The 25,984-nt window shown below is 35.9% G+C and overlaps 2 protein-coding genes and 1 pseudogene across 2 annotated transcripts; 1 reads left to right on the top strand and 2 right to left on the bottom strand.

Annotated features, from left to right (window-relative positions):
* Positions 1–1,689: 1,689 nt before the first annotated feature.
* LOC120162369 (transcription factor IIIB 90 kDa subunit-like) lies at positions 1,690–18,628 on the bottom strand. Its single transcript, XM_039172527.1, has 20 exons — positions 18,486–18,628; positions 18,217–18,281; positions 18,037–18,118; positions 17,593–17,665; positions 17,243–17,331; positions 17,070–17,146; positions 15,742–15,798; positions 15,508–15,620; positions 15,320–15,399; positions 15,141–15,227; positions 6,883–6,963; positions 6,253–6,414; positions 6,031–6,135; positions 5,601–5,652; positions 5,379–5,497; positions 4,426–4,506; positions 3,959–4,096; positions 3,427–3,516; positions 2,543–2,596; positions 1,690–2,170 (listed from the first exon to the last, which is right to left on the bottom strand). The coding sequence occupies exons 2-20, from the start codon at positions 18,276–18,278 to the stop codon at positions 2,045–2,047; spliced, it is 1,728 nt and encodes a 575-aa protein (XP_039028458.1). The 5' UTR covers positions 18,279–18,281; positions 18,486–18,628; the 3' UTR covers positions 1,690–2,044.
* Positions 18,629–19,158: 530 nt separating this feature from the next.
* Positions 19,159–22,365, top strand: LOC120161930 (annotated as a pseudogene).
* Positions 22,366–22,566: 201 nt separating this feature from the next.
* LOC120161909 lies at positions 22,567–25,550 on the bottom strand. Its single transcript, XM_039172116.1, has 3 exons — positions 25,246–25,550; positions 23,705–23,966; positions 22,567–22,762 (listed from the first exon to the last, which is right to left on the bottom strand). The coding sequence occupies exons 1-3, from the start codon at positions 25,396–25,398 to the stop codon at positions 22,695–22,697; spliced, it is 483 nt and encodes a 160-aa protein (XP_039028047.1). The 5' UTR covers positions 25,399–25,550; the 3' UTR covers positions 22,567–22,694.
* Positions 25,551–25,984: the final 434 nt, after the last annotated feature.

The raw sequence follows: 25,984 nt of genomic DNA, 5'->3' as shown, positions 1-25,984 counted from the left end.
TACATATATTTTGATTAAAAAAAATCATAAATCATGCATATTAACATATAATGTACAAGTGTGACTCAAATACAAAAAATAAAAATGGAATACTAAACTATAAATTTTAAAAAATATATACATCATATTAAAGCAATGACTAAATTTAAACATACGTAAAATTAAACATACTGACTAAAAATCAAAACAGAGACTTAAATAAAACGAATATAAATATAAGGAACTTAAACTTAAATAATTCAAAATAGTAACCAAAACAAAAACTAGAAAATAACTAAGTTAAGACATAAAAAAAAATCAAAAATCAAGCCCTAAAGGTGACTAAATTACAAAAACATTAAACTTAGGATCTAAAGATAGTTTACATCTAAAGTTACAATGGCTAAACACTAATTAATCCTAAAATGTTAATATAAAACCTAAGTAAAACTTAAACCTAAGCTAAACTAAATTGAACTCTGCCGCTCCTCACGTTTCCTCTTCACTATCCCTTTCTTCTCCGATCGTTCTTCTTCACCAACCTCACGACCACCGCTCAACGGTGACTACACTAAACCCCGACCACTATTGGACTGTTAACCGAAGCCAAACGACCATTGTTATTCTCTATTGTTCGAGTCTCTCCACCCCGGCGACTTCAACTCCGGCGACCATCTCTTCAACTAGGTAAATTGACTCCTCTCATACATGGCCAATATTTTAACAACCCTAAAAATGAACCTAACCCAACCCTAAACTTATTCTAAACCTAATCCTTAGCTACTGCCCTCTATCTCCTCATCACCCTTGGTCGAGCCCTCAAGACCTCCATGATCGCCGAATAAATACATATCCAACGATTCTAAACCAACACTTACAATGCTTTTTAACCACTACCATAGCCACCAACGACTCTTAATGGTTTAACTACTTCCGATGGAGACTAAGCATGCTATCAACAAAGCTTAATTATACTGAAACGGAGGAAATGGCGGTAATTTTGGAAGAAGAAACACTGGACACAACTGTGATGGCAGAGACAGTGAGCATGGAGCGGTGACTGAAGACCTTAAATTCAGGTTTATGGTAAGGCTTTAGCTTCTAAAATTGTGATTAGCAAACATTATTATAGTTAGTACTTTGATTCGATGTTGGTTCTATGGTTCTCTGTTATTGCTATCGGGTTGTTTAGATTCTACCATCTTGTTTTTTTATTCTCTGTTTATTTTTCATTGTGAAATCTATTAAAACCAATAAAAAATGCAACTATAAGTAATCACGAAGGGAAAATCTTACACGTATTGGATTTGCTTGGTATTGCTTTGAAAGAGAAAGAGCCTTTTGTTTGTAGTAATCATCGAATTGGAGGGAAAAAAACGTATTGGATTTGCTTGGTATTGCTTTGAAAGAGAAAGAGCCTTTTGTTTGTAGTAATCATCGAATTGGAGGGGAAAAAAACCTCTTTTACACGCTGTTTTTTTTCGAATCAGATAACAGAACCCTCTACACTGTTTTTCTTTTGTTACTCTATTGTGTAAAGAACAAAAAATGAAGAAGCCCCTACTCTTTTCGTGCTTTTCTTTCCCTTTTCTCTCCTGTGTAAAACTCTCTCTTTTCTCTGCCTGTTGATCCTGTCCTCTCTTCTCAAATGCTTTCCTTTTAAATTTTTCGTTGGTCTCCTCCTTTTTTCCCATCTCTGCCGATGGTCCCTTTTTTCTTATGCTTCTGGTGGTTAAATCAAAATTAAAACCCCCCCACTCTCTACAAACTGCTCCCTCAATTGTTTTAGTTAACTGCTGATAACTGACCAGTTATCATACATGGCTGAAAATCCTTTTTTCTCTGATTGCAGTACATCAAAGCAGTTGCATGGTTAGACAGCTACAACCAACCAATCCATTGGTCCGGGCTTGCTCCGACTTGGCCCCGGACAAATCGAGCATCTACAAACACAATATACACGATAAGGGAACACTACTTACTACAACATTTTTAACTCCCTTTTTACTAATGCCATAAGCATCTTTTGTTCAAAGGCTTCAAATCTCTCGGAGTATGTAATGATTCAATATCCATCATAATCATCGCCATTATATTCATCTGCCAAATCACCTTCTTCTTTGCCAATTTTGGAAGCCTTCTCCTCAAACTTTGATTCAAGTCTTTGTTTCTTGGGTTTCTCTACAGTCACCTGTGATACCAAAAATAATATCTTAATATTACTTCAAGAAGTTTGTTTTTTGGGGAAAAAATCACTATCAAGTAGTCAATGTTACTCCGACTCTTCAATTACGCCCAAGTATTTATATTCGACACATTCAAACATCGGTATGAGGGAATGATACTCAAATACAAGGAAAAACTAGGAAAATGTCTGGTATACCTGTTTTCAACACTCCCAAATCTGAATAACATAGGTATAATACCACTAGAATGAGAGAGAATTCGTGTCGCATACAAAAAGGGAAACAAAAGATAGTACAAAGTTATCTGTGTATATGTTTGTTTGCGTCCACAGTCTATCAATTAGTTTGAAACATTAAAGCAAATTAGACAAACGTACCGGATCATCGAAGAGTTTCTCCAATGCATCATAGTTTATTTTTGAGCTTAGCCTCTGCACAGAGGCCATTTAAGTATCATACAGTCGAGGCAAAACTTAATCAAAGAGGTTATTAGAATCTACATACAGTACTCAATTTGTAGTTTCACGCGTATACATGCATACATGCATGCATAAAGCACTTATAAATTCAAGACCTAAACAAATGCATGATTATGACAACAGATCCCAGCAAAACCAGCATTTTATTTTTGGATCATTTTGTTTTGACTCGGGAACTGGTTGTTGGGGCATAGCAAATTCATCTACTAACTTGTAAATACAGAAGAGGTTGTCTTGAAAAGGAAAATCAGATTAATCTCTTGTTCAAGGTTTCCGCTTCAATTAGGTAATGAATTGAATGAGAAGCCAATTTTCACATTATTTCAACCAACAAATTCCAAGCATCCTAAATTTTTTGAATTGCATATGGCTTATAAGTGCCAAGAAAGTGATCTATTAACAAATTATTATGTTTTACAGTGCAAAAGATATATATATATCTGAACTTCATGTTATTTTGTTCAACCATACCCTTCCAACTCAAAGATAGATAAAGCTCTTTACAGCAAAATCTTATGTAAATCCCTTGATTTTATGGTTGCCCGTTATTTTAAATTTACAGAATAAAGAAGATCCTTTACAGTCATCTGGAGAGAGATTAGTATCAGTTTAGTTTCATTAACTCAAAATTACTTTAGATGAGATTCCAGTGACTTAATTAACACTACAGTGTTCCCATTTTGAAGGGAGTGCAGTTTTATCATAATCAGAAAGAACTAAGCTTCTCTATTCTGCCACTTGGTACACCTTAGGCCAAAACAAAAAGAAAACCTATCTGATACCTTCTTGACCAGCATTCGCCGGGTTGCTTCAGCAGCAGTCTGAGGAGGACCTGCATTTTTTTCGTCAGCAGCTCGCTTTTGTTGCCTCTCCTGTTAATACAACAAAAGCCAACAAAAATAGAAATAAAAAGTTAAGATACAAGAAAGAATTCTTGAAGCATATCTTAAGAGGATAAGTACCATAATCTAAAGACGATCATCAATGGACATAAGAATAACATATTGTAGCCAAGCTAAAGTTTAGAACTATGCTCATATATAAATGTGTGTGAATATTTAATAATAATAATAATAATAATAATAATAATAATAATAATAATGAGAAGGGAGTAAAAAGAACCTTTGAATCAAACCAGAGTGGCAATAGTCCGCTGAAATAGAGATAAAGAATTAAGTGCATGTGGTAAAGCTATTATGCATGGTACCATTTATAGTCTGTTTTGCATTTTCTTCTTAAAATTTTAGAAGTAACGTGGTGCCTTGCTTTTCTCTTGATATAACTTTAATACTTTTCTTGATATTCAAGAATCACCTTTCTAGATTTTACCACTACTTCAGCAGCGGCTTCAGCAAGCTCCTGTGCAGCTTGGAGGTCCTTTGGGCATTTACCATACTTGGCCATTAAAGCCTCGTTAGCAGCTGCTGCGGCTGCTTCCTTGGCTGCTTGTTCCTGAAAAGATTGCAGCATGATTAATTTCCTGTAACGTATATAAAATGAGTCATATCAAACAATTTCAATGGAATCAGGGCTCAATTTAACCACATGATAAGAATATGAGGAAAACCATCTAAAAGTCTGTTTCTTCAATACTCAGATTGTATTTTTCTAGGATAAATCATACTCTTCCGGAAGTTTGTAACCAGAAAGATTTACCGAGTGATTCTTCCAATGTCCATACTTAAGCACGTGCCAAGGCATGAATATTAAATTTAATGTGTGAGATAGACTAGAGTTGGCCAAAATAAAGTTGCACTCAACAAAGTCTCGTTTCAGATCACCTCAAGATATTCCTGGTTCATTTCTTCCCAAATGATCTTTTTGAAATGCTTTTCCTCCTCGTTGTGAAGATAACCATCAACCTGAAAATGTAATATTTGAGTAATCCCCAAGTGTAATAAGAAAATGGCATCCAAGTAAGGCAACTTAACAGATAGTGTTGTTCCATACACATAAAATCAACAACACTTTCTAAATTAAGTTTAAAACACAATGCATGCCACTCAAACAATAAACACGCACTTATATATTAAATGCATGCATGAATTAATAAATACATGGCATGTTGAAAAGTCATGACCAATACTGTTGAGAACAGGTATACAGTGAAGAATTATTTATAAGACTAAATTTCAGGTCAGCTTTGTTGATTCTGTACCAGACCAACTAAACTTCCTAAGGAAGTTATGAAGAACAAAAACTTTAAATGCTGAAGAACAGGCCCGAACAATAAGCTTAATTTAGGTAAATTTTGGTCAGTTCTTGAACATTTTTTCCTTTTCAATTGGCGATTTTGTATTTCTGGAGACTTGAGTTTACAGATCAATCATTACTTAGAGCCAGAGCAGCTCAGAAGAAAATATAACAACAGTGATGTTGATTACATAAAACACCCAACCGAACCATATGTTTAGCATTAGTTTCATTGCAACAATTGAAAGCTGAATTTCTGTCCGGTTGAATTCAACTCAAGGGTATACACCTTAGATGGTTTATCGATGCAGGGAAAAAAGATGAACTGATCCAAGTAAAAGAAGCAAAACAGCTAAGCTTGTCAAAGCTCAAGAAACTTGAATCTATCTATGTCTTAACAAGAATATTCACTTAGACTAGGAAATATAATCAGTGTAATTAGTTTAGCACTTAGTTGAGCTTGAGCATGTAGTATTTTGTTTGTTGAAGTTCATATGGACAATGCAATGTCAAAATACAAGAAAACAGAATTATTCCCCACCTCAAAATCATCAATATGAGAAAAGTTATCTGGTTCATCATCACTAGCATCAACTCCAGGTAATTTATTATTGTCACCATCGTCAATAGTTGCCTTGTTAGTTGCATACTCTAAAAGCCCTGAAACAATACATTTTCTAATAAAAAAATCTTGGGCATTTAGTCAAAAAAATCCTATTACTAAACAGTGTAAAGCATGGTTACTCGTGACAATAAAACTTACCACTAATTTGAGGTTTTTCATATCCACTCGCAAAAGTGCTGCTAGATACACTCTGGAATTATTTAAAAAAACAAAACAAAACAATGAAATATTGTGCAAAAGAATGACAGTTAAAACAATGTTGAAGATAACATCATAACTAAATAAACTAAAAAGATCCATGCATCCAGTCACAAGAATCTAAGACTGGTTAATCTCTCCTAATTAAACAACATAACCATAAATAAACTCCTCATTGCAAAGTGTTTAAACTGAAAAGAAGGGCAACACCAAATTTAAAGACCGTTTGCACATGAGGAAGGGAAGAAGGGACATTGTAAGTTAATAATTTTTGCATAATCCCGCAATCAAAAATAAATATGCAATCAAAAATAAATGAAGCAATTACACTGTCCTTAAACATTTAGAGGGGTATAATTACAGAACTTACAGTAGAATTTTCCTCAATAGCTAATTTAGCCATTCTCTCTTTCTCAGCACGCTGGAATGCAGGTGGATCTGATCCTCCTTCAAGCCCTCCTGAAAACTTCATGAACTGCACCATCCAGTAACAGCCTGAACTTCAGCTTCAATGATAAAACAGTTTCGAGCAGTAAAACCGTAGTGCACAAAAGAAGATAAGAAAGCCTACAAAAAGAACACGGGTGCTTACCTCTTCATAACAATCATTACAAAGTCCATAGGCAAAAGGTTTGCTCTCCGTATGCCTACATAGAACTTCATCTAAGCTTGTTTCTTTTGACCCAGTAATTGGCTGTTTTTTAGTTAATGAACCAGTTCGAAGATCCCTCTCCTTTTCTGTAAACTCCTCCATCTGGTCATATATACCAATGCAGTGTATTTTCAAGCAATGCAATGGAGGAAAAGTAGATGCAGAATACAACAATTCAACATAATGCTTGCAGTAATGATAAAAATCAGCATTAATTTTTCATAAAATCAGCAGTAAAGTTTTACTAATCAAATTCTACCATAAGGGTTATAATAATAGCACTGACACAAGTTACAATTACAACAACAAAGCTTCTTTTCCCACGAGATGCAGCAAGCCATTTAGATTACAGGCTCTACTTAGGACCCTAAGCAGATAGGAAGTCGCGTCAACATCAAAAGGAAAAAATAAAAATAAAATACAAAATGATCCAAACTTATCATAAACAAAAACTGGGAAGATTATGGTTTGTTTCATAGTTACTACTAATTTGCAATCTCATCCCATTACCAGTTTCCTGGCACCATGTAGTTCGTCTATATTATCATGAACAAGTAGAAAGATACATACCGTTAAGGCACCAGAATCAGTATTCTCAAATTCAATCAACCGCTTTGACAATGTTGCTTCACAAATGTGAACAACCTCTATCTGATAAACAGAGACCTTAATTAACCAGATAATTTGAGAGAGAGAGACTATAATAAGAAAAGGGGAAAACAACAAGAATCAGCATGAATCTAAGTAAAGAAGAAACTGGAACATGGAAAATCTCATTTAAGAATAAAACAACATAAGCTGTCCATAATAACAATAGTAACAACAACAACAACAATAATAATAATAAGATCAATTAAACTGGAAAAGAAAATGCTAAATATGCGTTTTTTGTAATATATGCAGTATTTGTTATTTGTTAAGGCTTAAGGCTGTTGTGGATTTCTTTTAATATTGCATTTTCACTTTTTTCATATTAAACTTCAGCGATTTTATGCCTCAAGTTTTAGTACGATCAAGCTAAAGTTTTCTTTAAGGAAAAAGAATAAAAATAAAAAAAATAAAAAATAGCATCAAGGACTTAGGCATATTACTACAATGGCAGGTTGCAGAGGATCTTAGCCAGGGCAGTGAGGCATCTCAAACTGTAGAATTATTTGGAGTTTAGTTTGAATGCATATCTGTCTGCGTGTTAGAGGGCCGAAAATAAGGAAATCTAGAGTTAAACAGATAAGTATTTAGTTCCATATTTTAGGGGATTATGATAGCTTGTTACCATATCCGTATATATTTATTTCATGTTTATTTCTTTCTGTTTTAGATAGATTTGATCTTATTCTAGGTAAGTTGCATATATCCCTAGAAATTAGGTGTTTCAGCATCTATATATATAGGGAACGTGTAACCTGTTTTTAATATATTGAAAATAATAAAGAATTCCTCTACTTTCAATATGGTATCAGAGCATTCTCTGAACCCTAAATCCCTCATATGACCAAATACGGGAGAAGTGATTCAACTGCTTCCGTGTCCCAAATCACCTCCAACTAGGTAGCCATGGCCTCCAGTAATAGTAGTGGAGATAGCAATCTCATGCCCATTACAGGACACAAACGGAATGGGAACAATCATCTCCAATGGTCCCACTCTGTTATGATGTTCATATGCAGAAGAGGAAAGGATGATTATCTCAAAGGAGTGACTGCCAAGCCCAGGCAGGATGATGAGAAGTTCAAAATCTTAAATTCCGAGAATAATATGGTCATGTCATGGCTCATCAATTCCATGACAAATGAAATCGGAGAGAACTTCCTACTCTACAGAACAGCAAGGGAAATCTGGGAGGCTGCAAAGGAGACGTATTCCAACAATGAGAATACATCTGAGTTGTTTGAAGTGGAGAGTGTTCTCCATGACTTTCGTCAAGGAGATTTAACAGTAACCCAGTACTTCAATACACTCAACCGCTATTGGCAACAGCTGGACTTGTTCGAGGAACACAATTGGAGCTATCTAAATTATGGAATCAGGTATAGACAGATCATTGAACGGAAGAGAATATATAAATTTCTGATTGGATTAAATAAAAATCTAGATGAAGTAAAAGGAAGAATCTTGGGATCCAAACCTCTACTTAATATCCGGGAGGCTTTTTCTGAAGTCCGGAGAGAGGAGAGTCGAAAGAAAATCATGATGGGCTCTCAAGAACCAATGACAAGTCTTGAGAGCTCGGCCCTTGCTGTTAGAGGGAACTCCTACAACACCAATGACACCAAACCAAAGAAAGGACGCCCTTGGTGTGATCACTGCCGCCGACCTGGTCACACCAGGGACACTTGCTGGAAAATTCATGGTAAGCCTGCAGATTAGAAGTCTTCCCGGTCTACCAACGACAAAGAGGGGCGAGGCAATTGTGTCTCAATGGATGACAAACCTTCAATTTGAACCCACTCAATTCAGCAAGGAACAATTAGAGGTTCTACAGAAGCTGTTCAACCAGCCTTTGCATGCCCAAACCTCCACTGTGGTTGGTACTGGGTCCTTAGCCCAAAAAGGTAATTTTTTAAGTGCTCTCAATGTTAAAAAAGAGACGTCAAATCCATGGATTATAGATTCTGGAGCTTCAAAACATATGACTGGAAATGAGGACCTATTTTCTACTTACAGTCCATGTGATAAACACTTAACGGTCAGAATAGCCGATGGTTCACTCTCAAAAGTGGTTGGTACAGGTTCTATTAAAGTATCAGAGAATATTACACTTGAATCAGTCCTTCTTGTGCCAAATTTGAATTGCAATTTGTTGTCCATTAGTAAACTTACTCGAGACCTGAATTGTGTGACTAAATTTGGTTCAACCATGTGTTAATTTCAGGTCTTGGACTCGGGGAAGACGATTGACAGTGCTAAAATGTGCTCAGGACTCTATCTTCTCGAGGTTACAAATCCTCCTCAAGGCACAACTTATCAGTCCGATTGTCTAGTGTCTGGTAATCCTACTTCTTTTTCTGTCAGTTGTTCTAATAATGATAGTGCAATCATGTTATGGCACTATAGATTAGGCCATCTGAATTTCTTGTATCTTGAGAAGTTGTTTCCTTCTCTATTTCATAATAAAAATCCAAATGAGTTCAAGTGTGAAATTTGTCAATTCTCTAAACACGTCCGTAATTCTTATCCCAACCAATCTTACAAAGAATCCCATCCTTTTTCAATGATTCACAGCGATGTTTAGGGGCCATCTCAACTAAAAAATGTGACTGGTTCCCGTTGGTTCATTACATTTATTGATGATCACACTCGGCTTATATGGGTCTTTCTCATGAAAGAAAAATCAGAGGCAGGTCAGATTTTCAAAAACTTCAACACCATGATACAAACTCAATTCCAAGCAAAAATCCAAATTCTGAAAAATGACAATGCCAAAGAATACTTCAAATTCATACTCAATGATTATCTCTTGAGTCATGGCAGCATTCATCAAAGCTCATGTGTCAACACCCCTCAGCAAAATGGAATTGCTGAAAGGAAAAATCAGCACCTTCTAGATGTTGCAAGATCTCTTATGTTTTCTACTCATGTACCGAAACATTTTTGGGGTGAAGCTATTCTCACTGCGGCATACCTCATAAACCGGATGCCATCTAGGATTCTCAACTTTCAAAGTCCTTGTAAAACCTTACTTCAGTTTTTCCCAAATACACGACTCGTCTCCACTATTCCCTTCAAGGTTTTCGGGTGTTCAGCCTTTGTTAATGTCCATCAACATAAAAGGGATAAACTTGATCCTAGAGCACTTAAGTGTATCTTCCTTGGGTACTCTCTAACTCAAAAGGGGTATAAGTGCTACTCACCGGTCACTAAAAAGTACTACCACTCCATGGATGTTACCTTTTTTGAGCACCAGCCCTACTACCCCAAATCTGATATTCAGGGGGAGACCAATTTTACCTAGGAATATCAAATTTGGGATATTGATGAATCAGTTCAGCTCTCTCCAAATCCTGACCAATCTCACCCATTACCAAATTCTAACTCTATTTCTCCTCAACAACATCGCTCCCTAGAATCTTCTTACCAAAATCTGGTCACTAGTAAATCAACAACTAATAATGAGTTGATTACCTATTCACGGAGGAGGAAGAACCAAAAGGAGATGGAACCACCAGCACCTCTGCAGCAAAACCAAGAATCTGATCCTAGTCCAAGATCTTGTGAAGATCCTTTAGGTAATCCTAATCCTGTGCCCTCACAGAGTGAAATAACTGGTGATGACAGTGACTATCCTATTACCGTGAGGAAAGGGGTTAGTGTAACACCCCCAACCCGTATCCCAACCCGGATACGAGTCAGAGATATTACATTGACTTTTAAAACACAACTCATTACAAATAATAGTAAAATACTTGAACTTATATTACGAAAAATACAATAATATACATATGGTAATATAAGTTTACCAAAATATTCAGAGCATACACAACTTAACTCTTTAATTACATGCCAACATCCATTTTCATAACAAAATGACCTACTGATTAAGTTGCTTTTGATCTGATAGTTGCAGGAGTAATGTTGTCCAGCTGCTTAACCTCGATCGTCTACTTTATCGGATCCTACGTGTGAAACACTCACACGCTAAGTCACCGACTTAGTGAGGCAATAATATAATAATAATATCAACAAACATAAAGTAATTGCCAAAATAAGATGGGTTGCAATAATAAGATATATGTAACCAATGCAATAACCAAAATCATGTTTCTTACACATATACTTATCAAATTCACATTCATAAGTTTGCCTTAGTAAGTTCATTAGCCCATGGTACCATACAGAGAACCTAAGGTATGTGAGTATTGTGAGGTTGTGCATTATGCTGTCACCACAGCTCATATAATTGCACCTAAGTGCCACGTAGAATTGCACCGGAGTGCCGCGTAGAATTGCACCGTAGTGCCATATAATAATGTCCATAAGGACCACATATCATTCCTTAAGAATCATATACATATGCCAAGGATCAAGTACGTGTCTCACCAGACTTCACACATGTTCCAAAGAATACATATATGTCCCGAAGGACCACATATCATTCCTTAAGAATCATATACATATACCAAGGATCAAGTATGTGTCTCACCAGACTTCACACATGTTCCAAAGAATACATATATATCCCGAAGGACAACATATCATTCCTTAAGAATCATATACATATGCCAAGGATCAAGTATGTGTCTCACCAGACTTCACACATGTTCCAAAGAATACATATATATCCCGAAGGACCACATAGACCCTCTACTCTTGGCATGCCAACTATACCTATAGTTCTCATTTACATAACATGGGCTTTCACAATTTATCTAATTCATATCACGTAAACATATTATTTCCATACCTTTATCATATAACTCATATAACTTTTCTTTCATATTCATGTCCCATAATGCATATGGTATGGATTCATGTCATGTATCATCATATGAACTACGATCATGTATCAAAATATTGAATCTAGACTTATCACAAGTCTAGAACTGAATAAAATATATATTCAAGCTATGCATACGCACTCACCTAGATTTCTTTGTTTTTCCCTCGATTGATCCTACTTGTCGATGGTTCCGGAACTCGATTAGGCTCAATATCTACATAAGCAAAATTTTCAAGATGATTATCAGATGCCTAAGTCTTGAAATTAACCTCTAATTGCCTACCAATTTAAGGGATTAATAGTTTAGTCTCTCTTCTTTCTTCTTTCTTTTTTTCATTGTGGGGGAATCGGTTCCCCCTGGGGGTATCGATTCCCCTCTAGCATTTTGGAAATTCATATTCGTTGAGGGGGTATCGATTCCCCTTGAATGGGTACCGATTCCCCTAGCCTAGAAATCCTATTTTGAGCTCGAAAATCATCTCATTTCAGCTCAAACATTCATATTTCACTCCCTTTAATACTTTTAACTTTCATACACTTACTTAAACTAATTATTATCCATTCAATACCTCTAAAACTAAAAAAAAATAATCCTCTATATAGAATTTAAGAATCTTACTCAAATCCCAACTTGTTCTAATTTTAATTCTATCACCTCATACTTCTTAATTAGCTTGATGACAAGTCAAATCCAGCTTCTAATTCTTATTATGACCTTTAATCTAAGATTTCATTCAATGGCTCCCAACCTTTAATCTCCCTTAACTTACAATTCTTTGAGTTTCTAGGACCTTGTTTCTCTCCATCATATTTCCTAAATCTTCATTAACCAAACCCATGCTTAACTCATAAGAATTAATCCAAAAGAAGACAACTCATCTTTGCTTGCAAGCTTCACGGTTGGAGAAGAAGAAGAAGAAGAGAAATGTCTGGAACCTTGTTTATCTCAAATGCTTTCCACGTGATTTATAAAATCATCTCAAGGAATATTTAATTATTACTCTTACTAAAATACTCTTTTGCCCTCTTAATTTTCCTTCTTTATAATTCAATCCTACACCAAATAACTCAAATAGGTCATTGAACTCTTCCATCATTTTACTTAAATCACCAAATGCTGAAACTTTACAAATTAATCACTAACCCGGCATGGAGGATGTTACAGTTAGAACTTGCACAAAACATCCTATATACACCTTTATATCATATGAAGGCCTGTCACCAAAATTCAAGTCGTTTGTTGCCAACCTCGACAACACTCAGGTCCCAAATAACATACAAGAAGCTCTTGGATCTCCTGAGTGGAAAGCTGTTGTGCATGAAGAAATAAATGCACTGGAAAAGAAAGGCACCTGGGAAATATCAGAATTACCATCGGGAAAAAGGCCAGTAGGATGCAAATGGATATTCTCAATCAAGTACAATGAAGATGGAAGTGTTAATCGTTTCAAGGCACGACTAGTTGCAAAAGGATTCACTCAATCGTATGGAATCGACTATGAGGAAACATTTGCCCCAGTAGCCAAGTTAAACACAGTTCGGGTTCTCCTATCACTAGCTGCAAATCTTGATTGGCCCCTTCACCAACTAGATGTCAAGAATGCCTTTCTAAATGAGGACTTAGCTGAGGAAGTTTACATGGAAATCCCTCCAGGATTTGAGACACCGAAAACTGACAACAAAGTTTGCAAACTTAAAAGATCATTATACGGGCTCAAGCAATCACCAAGAGCTTGGTTTGAGAGATCTACCAAGGTAATAAAGAATCATGGCTATTCTCAATGTTAATCATATCACACCTTGTTTGTCAAACACTCATTTGCAGGAAAACTGGCTATCCTCATTGTATATGTGGATGACATTATCCTAACAGGAGATTATGAGGAAGAAATCAATACTACCAAAGGTCTTCTAGCTAAGGAATTTGAAATCAAGGACCTTGGACAGCTCAAATACTTCCTAGGCATGGAAATTGCAAGGTCAAGAAAGGGAATCTGTGTTTCCCAAAGAAAATACGTACTGGATCTATTAAAAGAAACTGGGATGCTTGGATGTAAGCCAGTAGACACACCTATGGATTCAACAACAAAATTAGGCACTAAAGAAAGTTGTGCACCGGTGGATAAAGGAAGATACCAAAGGCTAGTGGGTAAACTAATCTACCTTTCTCACACACGACCAGACATTGGTTTTTCTATCAGCATGGTAAGTCAGTTTATGAACAATCCAAATGAAGAACATATGGAGGCGGTGTATAGAATCCTAAGGTATCTGAAGCTAACACCAGGGAAAGGATTATTTTTTGAGAAGAATCAAAGAAGAGACATAGAGGTGTTCAGTGATGCAGATTGGGCAGGATCAGTTCAAGACCGAAGGGTATTGTACTTATGTGTGGGGAAATCTAGTCACATGGAGAAGTAAGAAGCAATCAGTGCTGTCAAGGAGCAGTGCAAAAGCTGAATTCCGGGCAATGGCCCATGGTATTTGTGAGGGAATATGGCTAAGAAGGGTACTAGAGGAATTAAGAATTTCTAGTGAAGAACCTATGAAGATGTTATGTGATAACCAATCAGCATTGCCAAGAATCCTGTCCATCATGACAGAACTAAGCATGTGGAGATTGATCGACACTTCATAAAGGAGAAGATAGAGGAAGGGATGATCAAAATGCTATATGTACCCACATGTCTTCAAATAGCCGACATTCTTACTAAGGTTCTACCAAGAAAGACTTTTGATGATCTAAGTTCCAAGCTGGGGTTAATTAACATTACCATCCAGCTTGAGGGGGAGTGTAGAATTATTTGGAGTTTAGTTTGAATGCATATCTGTCTGCGTGTTAGAGGGCCGAAATTAAGGAAATCTAGAGTTAAACAGATCAGTATTCAGTTCCATATTTTAGGGGATGCTGGTAGCTTGTTACCATATCCGTATATATTTATTTCCTGTTTATTTCTTTTTGTTTTAGATAGATTTGATCCTATTCTAGGTAAGTTGCATATATCCCTAGAAATTAGGTGTTTCAGCATCTATATATATAGGGATTGTGTAACATGTTTTTAATATATTGAAAATAATAAAGAATTGCTCTACTTTCAATACAAACTATCACTACTCTAGCTTAGGTCCAGACATGAACCTATTCTAAAACCACGTAATATAAGTTAGGACCTTATTTAGCATGCATCTTTGCTAGCACAATCATGGCATGGCTGGAAGTTAAAACATCTAATCAAGCCATACTCATGAATTTAAAATTGCAAAGTTTGTCAGCCAGATGATAAAAATAAATAGTTTAAACTTAAAAGATTTTCGAGCAAAAGGAAAAACACCTATGAATCATGATTATTAAAGAGGCCAAGAAACAAAGAAAAGTTCAGCAATAACTTACAATTTTTGACTTAGAAACCTTCACACCATGTGAAAGTGCAGAAACGTACAGTGCTGCACCACATAAACCACTGGGTTTTCTCCCTGTCTGTAAATTTGTGTTACAGTAAGATTTTAACTCTAAAAATTATCCATAATAATACAAAGAATCAAAATAAATAACTTTGAACAAAATCACACCTGCATCCAGTCCCGTTTCATACTAGCTAAAATGTCCCGTACTGTTTTAACAACTTCTTCATTCCCTTCTGGAATCAAAGCTGCAAAGCATGTTGGTTATTATGCATGTCTGAGATCAAAGCATAAACACCAGGAACATACAATCAATTAAAGAATCTCAGCGAATGGAAATTGATTAAGCAACTTACTATTTGTAAATTTATGAATAAAAATTGAAGGATCAACTAGTTTAGGAAGATCTTTCATGTCAGCAAGGTACAGCACATAGCAAAGCTGGAGATATACAGATCCAAGCTCATAACTGAAGAAGAAACAACAGAACTTGATCAAAACAAAAAAGAAACTGGCCATGCAAGACAGACACAGGATTATCAAGCTAATTAATTTTGTTTACAAGGGGTAAAAAGGAAGAAATTCCTTACACGTTTACATTTATAGAATTTGAAAAATCAATAAGAAGGAACGGCTTTCTCCTTTGCCTGCAATCCATAACTTATATGGTTAAGGAGTGAGATATTTCAACAGTTCAAGGAATAAAAAAGTGATAAAAAGGAGGGTAAATTATTCAAGCGTGGCATTAATATATACCTTTGATGCCACATTTAGCCACCACAAAAACGATGAAATAGAACACATTTTTTGTCACAATAAAGTAAATTCAATTGCATGCCCCTTACAAACTATAGTTTAAAATAACAATGGATCATATTGTTCATAATACCTCCCTCTTCTCTCTTCCCCTCCCTGCTCTACAGCAACTTTCTCTGACTCTTCCATACACTAAATGATTTATATATCTCTGCATTGATATAATGTTCAAGACAGTGTGGAGCTAATTTGAATTTGATGTGACTCTCAAAAACACAGCATGAACCTTTGGTGTTTTCTAAGTTGTGAATAACCAGCTGAAAGAGGTCACGTCCAAAGTTTTTTCTATCAAAATTCCAAAACCAGCAATAACCTTTCAGCATTCAAACCCTAGCTGCCAATACATCCATTTGACCAATATTGAACCCTAAAATAGTCTTACCTCGTTCTTGGTACAAGAAATCCTAGCCAACAAAAAACCTATATGAATTATGTAATTACCCTCCTTTTCTTTAGCCTAAATAACACAAATTACAGGACCAAAAAGCAATTTCTAAACAAAAAGCATACATGAGGACATGACAAACTAAAGGCATAAATCTATCCCAAAGAAAATATCATTTATCATACAAGAAGATGAAGGAAAGAGTTGCAACTTGCAAGTTATTGTGTTTTGCAGAGGAAGTAGCCAATACCACAAAAAATTCAAAAACTAAGACTTGAAAGGAACAAAGATCAAACACTTCCCGTACAAAGAAAAAAGGATAGATGGTAAAGAATCACCCTTGGTATTTTACAAATGAGAATGTGAGATTTGAAGTACTAAAAAAATTACCACCATCTACATGACCCTATATTTTAGTAAAAAATATGCAGAGTAACAAATTTCAGACAAGAAAATCGAGGAGTTTGCAAAAACTAACTAAAATACATAAAATACCTATCTGAGATAACAAGTAGCATGTGTGGAATTTATTTTTTTATTTTTTTGCAAGTGCTTACAAATGTAATCAGCAGACACCTAAATGTTTGTGTTATTAAACTAACATATAAACAGCTGAATCATCACATTTTATGTTTAGACAACAAACCATTTTCAAATTCAGGCAATGGTATTTCCATGTAACCAAATTACAAATTTAAGAAGGAACAGATTCCTCACCGACAAGCAAGATAAAGACATGTGGCCTCTACTAGCTCTGATCTGCGCCCCCTAGTGAAATTCCGTTCAAGGCCAATCTTCACAATGCAGATAAGAATAGCTCAAAATATTGAGGGGGAAAAGGCAAAAAAATGCCAAGCATTTAAATGAAACTTAGGCAGAAGAAAACATACTTCATAAAAGCGTCTCGCAATTCCAACAACTTCATCACTATAATCGTCAATATGTAATGAAATCCTCAGACTGTTTATATTATCAAAAGCTGTATCACGATGAAATTAAAACCAGAAACAAAACATTTGTAAGTCAGATTGCAATAAGAGCTTAAATGCTATCACAATATAAACCATGAAAATAAAATGAAATAGCATTTAAAATTCAAGTTGAACCCGTAATAATAAATGTCAAAATTTTTGAAATCAGAGCACCAACGAAGAGTGAATTTGGTGAAATGATCGGTGATCCTTTATCAAAAGTTGGAAACATATCTTCCATAGCATATATGCAACTTAACAAAGCATACCTTTATCCAATGTACGTCTACGTGAATCTGAAATATCTTGAACGGACTTTACAAAATTTCCAGACAGTTTGCTCTGGAACAAAATGAAATTAGCAAAAGAAATCAATAGAAATGCAAGTCGAAACATGAAAGCACATATCAAATGATCAACAAACGGAACTAAGGGTAATGAAACTTGAACTCCCCTATTCAACACACTTCAAACAATTAAAACACACCCGACAATAAGATTAGCCAAACAATTTCTTCTTTTGTTTAATTGCATATTCGGCCAGCCAATCTCATGGTTAGGATACTACAAATAGCTAAAAACAATGGATTTTGCACAAAATTTACAAAACAATACATATCAACTTGCTTAAACCTATATCACTTCTATTCCACTAAATTATCGCAGAAAGTAGTCCCAAAATTAAATTTTACATGTAAAGAAAGAAAGATTACCTGGCCAGCTGAATCTTTAACAAATTGAGGTTCGGTTGCATAATTGTATTCTTCCAATACCTTCCCGCAAAAATTACAACACCTACACAAAAAATCAATCAATAAAATAAATAATGAAACAAAGAATCAAAATTCTCTCCGGAAAAATAAACACTGTTTATGAGCAAGAAAATCACTTACAGAACACCTTCATTGAAGCGTTCTCCAGCAACGTTTCTGGAACAACTAGAACAGAAAACCATCCTCCGTAATTACGAGTTTTTAAAAAAAATAGCTCGATTTTTTCTTCTTCCTTTTGTAAGTAACGAAATGAAGTTTTCAAATTTCAAATATGAAATCAAGTTAGTAATAATTTACAAGTTAGTAATAATACTTAGAAGAACAACTTTAAGAAGAAAATACGAAGATGTCGGAGGTTGAGAAGCAAAGGGGGAAGTGAGTGACTAAGTTGGGAATCAGGGGAACGGTTAAGGGGATGGCGTTAGGGTTTAGGCCATAGGAGGAAAGTAATTTTCTTAAGAAAAGGAAATTACTAATTTTTTCTGATTTTTGGAGCAGTAAACACCGAGGAAGTGGGAGAAAGAAGTTGGGTTTTACTACTTTTTTGTGCTAATAGTGTAATCGGAAGTACGAATTTGAGCGCACGAAAAGATATCTATGCATTGCACTTTTATCCTAACTATATAAATCATGAATTTAAAATTTTATTTTTAAAATAATAATTAGTGTTAATATAATATTAATGAATTTTTTCCGTAATTTTTTTAAATAATTTTCTAATTTTTGTTGGGTTGTTGAGTAGTCAGTAAATTATTAACGAAATTTGGTTATTTGGAGGGTTTTTTTTATATTCAGTAGTCATTATTTATTATTTTATTTAATTCTAAATTAAATGAAGAACACAATTCAATACGGTTCATTTATCGTCCCTATAGCCTCCACGCTCCACTCGCTTTCAATTTTCAATGCATTCCTTTATTAAAAAAAAACCCACCACCGCCATGTCTCCTCCACTTTTACTCAACAGATCTCTCCTCACACTCTCACTCTTATTGCTTTATTTCCTCAATCTCTTCAAACTCAGATCGGAACTTGTCTCTTTATAGTGTTTAACGAACAAGAATGGCAGCTGAAAATGGCACCAGGAAGCTGATACTTGAAATCTGCAACGCCAATAACCTGATGCCGAAAGATGGGCAAGGAACAGCCAGTTCTTATGCCATAGTTGATTTCGATGGGCAAAGAAGGAGAACCAAGACCAAGTTCAGGGATCTGAATCCTGTCTGGGATGAGAAGCTGGAGTTTCTGGTTCATGATATTGAATCAATGGCGTCGAAGATGTTGGAGATCAATCTGTACAATGATAAGAAAACTGTGAAACGAAGCAATTTTCTTGGGAAAATCAAGTTGTCTTGCAGTCTTTTGTGAAATCCGGAGCTGAAAGTCTTGTTTATTATCCGTTGGAGAAAAGGAGTGTTTTTTTCCCAGGTTAAAGGTGAGATTGGTGTTAAAGTTTATTATGTTGACGAGGAAGCGGCTCCGGTGTCCGCAGAGACTGCCATGGATGAGAAAGAAGAGACAGTGGAGGAGAAGCCACCCAAAAATGAAAAGCCAGAAGAGGAAAAGAAAGTAGAAGAAGAAAAGCCGAAAGAAGAAGCACCCAAAGAAGAAGAGAAACCAGCGGAGACAAGTAACCAACAACCACAAGAGACCGCCACAAATTTCACTCCATAGAAAATTCAGCGCCGGCAGAGATGGAGAACCGATCAGTGGCAAATAAAGAAGAGCCGCCGGTAGAGACAGATAAAGACAAGGCTGAAACAAGAAAAATCACTGAACTTATCATCAACGACCTAGAAATCCGATCACTCTCAGGTGATCACAACCGTGTCGGGTACGATCTCGTAGACCGTATGCCATTTTTATACGTCAGACTCGTAAAAGCAAAACTAGCCAACAAAGAATTGGCGACTTGTCCCCTCCATGCAAAGCTAGTCATTACCACTCACAATATCAAAACCAAAACCCAAATCAACAAAGACTGGGACCAAGTTTTCGCATTCGACAGAGAAGGACTGAGCTCAAACACTTTAGAAGTTTCAGTTTGGATTGAAGAAGACAAAAACGAAGAACAAAAAGAAGAAGCTTCTTCATGATTAGGAACGGTGTCGTTTGATTTGCAAGAAGTGCCGAAAAGGGTTCCGCCAGATAGTCCGTTAGCTCCTCAATGGTACAGTCTTGAATCCGATAAGTCAGCCGGAAATGATGTGATGATTGCTGTCTGGTTCGGGACTCAGGAAGACGATCTTCCAGGAAGCTTGGCAATCGGATTCGGGTGGGATGATACTCGAGACCCGAGCTAAGATTTCTCTCTCTACAAAGCTTTGGTATTTGATACTAACGGTTTGCCAAACCCAAGACTAATATTTTTGTCTATATACAGAGATTTTTATGATATGCATATGAAGACTACTAAGATTTTTACCTAATAATTTATTTATAGGTATTACTTCTCATTATAGATACGCATATGAAGACTACATATGAAGACTGTTCAACTATTTATTTATATATGCATGCATTGCATTTTATTTTTATTTTTAATTTTCTGACTGTCGAAGGTCTTTCACAAAAGTTGTTCTCAACCTAGTGTTGAGGACAGCCTACTACCATATATTCATTTACCTCATTGCATATGAGAATATAATTTTGTTATTGTTGTTGTTGCTGCTAAGGTTCGGAGTCCCGAAATTTATGTCAAGGCTCAGCTCGGCGCTCAAGTTTTCAAAACTAGTAGGACTCAAATTGGGTCAGCTTGGAACGAGGATTTGATATTAGTGGCGGCTGAGTCATTTGAGCCATTTTTGTTGGTCGGCGTTGAAGATGCCAGTAATGGGCAGGTAGTGGGTGAGGTTAAAATCCACGTGTCAAGCATTGATAGGAGGACAGATGATAAAACGGAGGTAAAATCAAGGTGGTTCAATTTGAATGGAGGTGAAAATAAGCCTTACGCAGGGAGAATCCACGTCAGAGTCTGCTTAGAAGGTGGGTATCACGTGCTTGATGAAGCTGCTCACGTGACTAGCAATGTTCGAGCCACGGTTAAGCAGCTAGCTAAGCCTCCCATTGGGTCGCTCGATGTTGGGATCCGAGAGGCGAATAATTTGTTACCTGTCAAGACCAGGGATGGTACATGTGGAACGACGTATGCTTATGTGGTTGCCAAATACGGGCCCAAGTGGATCCGTACACGTGCTATTTTCGATCGGTTTAATCTATGATGGAACGAGCAATATACGTGGGACATATACGATCCATGTACGATACTTACCATAGGTGTATTCGATAATGGACGGTACAAGGGTGAGAAAGATGTATGTCTTGGTAAAATATGTATACGGTTATCGACATTGGATACGAATACGGTATATTAAAATTCATATACCCTCACCGTATTGACACCCAATGGGGCTAAGAAAATGGGTGAGATTGAAGTAGCTGTTAGATTTTGTTGCTCATCATGGCTAAGCCTAGTGCAAGCTTATGGGAGTCCAATGTTACCAAGAATGCACCATGTTAGCCGATTGGGTCCGGTCCAACAGGAAACACTGGGCCACACGGTTATGCGCATAGTGACGACTAGGTTAGCCAGGTCCGAGGCAGTTTTCGGAAAAGTAGTTCAATTCATATTAGACAATGATACACACGTGTGGAGCATGAGGAGGAGCAAGGCAAATTGGTTCAGGGTTGTGAGGTGCTTGGCACGTTGGATAGACGAGATTCGCACATGGACCCGCCCTACTATTACGATTTTGGTTCACGGGTTGCTCATAGCCATGGTGATATGTCCGCATCTAATGCTCCCCACCGTGTTCTTGTACGCCTTTTTAATCTTAAAGTTAAGATCTGATTATCGTCGACAGATCCAATACAATGTGGACTTGAAACTCTCGTGTGTATGGTGTAAGTCTTGATGAGCTCGATGAAGAATTTGATGAATTTCCAACCACAAGATCACCGGATTCCGTACGAATACGATATGATCGTTTAGGAGCAGTCGCTGTCCGAGCTCAAACACTGATGGGTGATGTCGCAGTCCAAGGGGAGCGTTTAGAGTCCTTGTTTAGTTGGAGGGATCCAAGAGCTAGTGGCATTTTTGTGGTGTTTTGCCTATTTGCTTCATTGTTTTTCTACCTTGTACCATTCAAGTTGTTTGTGTTGGGGCTGGGATTTTACTGCATCCGGCACCCTAGGTTCCGAGGTGACATGCCATCACTTCCTATCAACTTCGTTTGGCGACTACCGTCGCTTTCCAATCAAATCATGTAGACTCTTTGTCAATCATTTTCTTTCAAAATAATTAAAATATGATATTACGGTTGTTACTTTGATCATTTCAATTATCTTCATTATATAATATACGTAAGTTCAATATAAAGGTATAAATATATTTATAAACGATTGTGAACCGACATGTAAATGTAACCGACAGATTTTGAAACGAAAGCATACATCATTAGAAAATGACACGAATCAAACTAAATCATTAATTTTCTTTTATCATGAACTACATGACTAGAAGAAATGAAATTCCAATGTGTAAATGCTACATATAAAGGCCAAAACAAATTTACTGAGGTAAAGAGGCCGACGTCAAATTATTTCGGTCCTAGATGACCTCGGCCACCGCACTCCGAGCACATAACATTGCCGGTTCCTCCACAACCTGAACAGCAACAAAATCCATACTTTATTACAACATATCAGCCGCATATAAACATAACAGCAAAACCATACTAAGAGCAAAATCGGACACCTGAAATCCAAAGCTTAATCCAAAAATCTAGGATTCAATTCCATGTATTCAATCCCTTCCCAAACTCCCAAACTGTGTGATCTTTGAGAGAAAAAAATCACATGGGACCCGAACCTTAGTCCAGTTGAACCATGCTGTCACCTTTTCGAAGTCATGTCTACTAAATGTGGAGTTTGTATCCAACGTGTGTGATCCCTTCCCATATTTCCGGACTTTAATCTCCTTCGTTTTAAAAAATATAACCCCGAGCTTTGTCCAATTAATTCAAGTAGCTATCTTTAAGAGATGACTTCTAACATATTTTTGGGGTTCAAATCCAAAATCATCAATCTCTTGCCTTATTCCCAAGCCGTCGAATCAGTTGTTGCAAAAATAAAAATCTTAGGACTCGTGATGTTAAGAGTTTAGAATACTGGAGTGTCCTTCAACGCGATAGCAATGACAAACGAAGTTTTTGACAATTAATTGTATTCTACAAATGTCTTTCGTGGTTGGACAAAAATACAGAACATGAATCACAATCACAGTGTTGATAGGTAGAGTAGTCTAGCCAATTCATATGCATCGACTATAATATGTCACTCTGTTCGATTTGATAATGTAAAACCCTAATGCATTTCAGCAAGAGGCACTAAAAATCATGATATTTGCATTGCACGAGAGCAAGCTATGGAAACCCCTAAACTAATCACTTCATAAAGGATTCTTCACATCATAAACAGGTTATAAGGGTCGTATTTAGACCTCCATCTGTTTGCCATGCAGAATCGGGTCTATATCATACATAACAGGTGTAGGAAATTGACAGCATAAAAATACTTTTAGGAACATAAAAATAAGCATTAACTTTACCTAGGCAGCGAACTTTGACAATGATACCCTGGCTTTCTAATATCGAGTCCACATATAATCCGCAACCAGAGCAAGTGGAACAAAGGACAACACCTTTGGCCTGACAATCAATGCAACAGGGATTATCTCCAACTATTTTTTCAGCCAGATGTACCCCAACTGGTTCTTCGATTCTTTCCTCGGGAATAGGTTTATCATAACAAAATAAAGATTCAAGACTGCTCCGTCGTCTGTGTGCATCTCCCACTGCCCTTGACTCAGCCTGTAACATCAAATTCACCTTTTCAAATAACACACACCGTAGCAAACCTATTTTGAAGGTGTATAATAATCATAATTAGTCCGACAACCTGACAGAAAAATTATCTTAACAGTACCGATATCAAAGCAATTACAAGAAAGCAATCTGATAATGATTTTCAATAAACCTAATCGAGCCACCGTGATAAAAACAAAATCAACAAGGCTTTCCAAACAATCGAGGGTTTGTTTGATAGGTGTGAGTGTGATTGCTACTTGCATTTTGCTACTATTCACGTTTTATTCTTCGTAAAAGCTTCTAGAAATAAAAGGAAAGCAGTCCAAATAAATTTCAAAAGTTGATTAAAATTAACAAATACTAAAAGGTAACATCATTTCTAACATAGTTCTATACAAAAGTAAAGAAAAATAACTTTTCTATTGGATTTCTTAACCAGTTAACCGTTTAAGCATATTGTTTGCTTCTGTATGCAAAGTGTACCTTTGTTTTTAACCTTGTAACTCAAACTAGAGTGTGAGTGTCATATATTGATACAAGTCTGAAACGGTTTTGTTTAAATTTTCAAAGTTCATGTATTTTGAAAAACCTTTGAAAGGGTCATATCTCCCAAGGTACCTAAGTTCGAATATGCCAACATTTACCATGTATATAAAAGAAACCCTTGAAAGTGCCACATAACCAGAGTACCTTTTTCCGAATATTCATCCAACGCGGTATCAGACGTGGGTATGTCAAGAAAAATTGAAAGATTCAAAGCAACATAGGTTTTACTCCGGAAATAGAAAACAAGTATCAAATGAGAGCTCCAAACCGTTCATAAGTTTATAAAAATTTTCACTGGCTGGTCGCTCAGGTACACTACAATTGCCATAGTAAAAGTGTTCCTAAAGATTAATGAAGAGTAAATAAGAGAACCATTATACTTCTTAAATTCTTAATGCATAAAAAAGGAGAAATTTAAAGTTCAACACTTTACGAGTATAACTAGCTCAAATAAAAACGAACCAGACAAGGGGAAAAAAACTTAGTAAATGAATTCACATATAATAGTAGCAGTCCTGTCCTGACAATGATATATTCACTGTAATTAAAATAGCAAAAAAATACTGGTTTTTTAACAGAAAAAAATGGCTGAAATTAAAATTAACAGAGAAGGGTTCCCTTTTCATTGTAAAATTTCTCGATTAAGAAAATTAAGTGAACATATCACATTTAATATGAATATACATAAATATTATGAAATAAAAGGGTAAAAGAAAAGAAATGTAGCAAAACTAACCTCATGAGAAGAAGAAGAAGAAGAAGATGAAACAGTGCAGATTTTAGAGATCGAGTTGTATTCATTGGATCCCAAACCATAAGAAATTTTGTTAAGTTTTTTCAATTTTGGTGTTGAATTTATGGGAAATATTATTGGAGATGAAACTTTCATGGCAGACTACATTATGTCCCAAAATTTAAACAACAAATAATTATTATTGTTAGTAAGAAAACACAAAGTGAGTTTCTTTGAAGAAAACTGGCGAACCGGAGATTTGGGTTTCTGAAGTAAATTATATATATTTTTTAAAGAGAGCTTCGAAGAATCGAGGGTTTCTTTGGTAAATCTCGTCGTAAACGAAGTTTGGTGGGGAAAGAAGTTGGATTTATCCGTTTTTCCTATATGGGTCGGATATCGGGTTAATTCAAAACAGGTAATTTACATAAATTTACCACTAAATTTTCTTATCTTACCAATTTTGATCACTAAACTTTAAAAAAAATTAATTATATCATCCAACTTTTAAATTGTTTTTGCTCTCGTCACTCAATCGTATATTTGATTTTTTTATTAATATTTTACCCACATAGACATTAATTTTATATTTTAATCATCATCATCAATGATTGTTGGACTCCTAAATTTTTAAATCACCTTATTTAAGATTGTTTAAGTTTAAATCCGATCTTTATCTCACCTAAACTGGTATTCCTATCTCATGTTCATTTCTTATGCCAAATCAATCGGTACGAAGCCA

This window comes from Hibiscus syriacus, unplaced genomic scaffold (genome assembly GCF_006381635.1).
Source record: "Hibiscus syriacus cultivar Baekdansim isolate YM2019G1 unplaced genomic scaffold, ASM638163v2 tig00111402_pilon, whole genome shotgun sequence".
NCBI classification, from domain to species: Eukaryota; Viridiplantae; Streptophyta; class Magnoliopsida; order Malvales; family Malvaceae; genus Hibiscus; species Hibiscus syriacus.
This window is presented reverse-complemented; position numbering and strand designations above follow the sequence as displayed.

Excerpts from the sequence above, each read along its gene's own strand:
- LOC120162369 (XM_039172527.1), bottom strand. The coding sequence starts at position 18,278 with ATGGTTTTCTGTTCTAGTTGTTCCAGAAACGTTGCTGGAGAACGCTTC. Across the intron at positions 5,653-6,030 it reads CTATTGAGGAAAATTCTACT|AGTGTATCTAGCAGCACTTT; the intron begins GTAAGTTCTGTA and ends AAATAATTCCAG. Across the intron at positions 5,498-5,600 it reads TGAAAAACCTCAAATTAGTG|GGCTTTTAGAGTATGCAACT; the intron begins GTAAGTTTTATT and ends GTATTGTTTCAG.
- LOC120161909 (XM_039172116.1), bottom strand. The coding sequence starts at position 25,398 with ATGAAAGTTTCATCTCCAATAATATTTCCCATAAATTCAACACCAAAA. Across the intron at positions 23,967-25,245 it reads CTTCTTCTTCTTCTCATGAG|GCTGAGTCAAGGGCAGTGGG; the intron begins GTTAGTTTTGCT and ends TTGATGTTACAG. Across the intron at positions 22,763-23,704 it reads TGTCAAAGTTCGCTGCCTAG|GTTGTGGAGGAACCGGCAAT; the intron begins GTAAAGTTAATG and ends GTTGCTGTTCAG.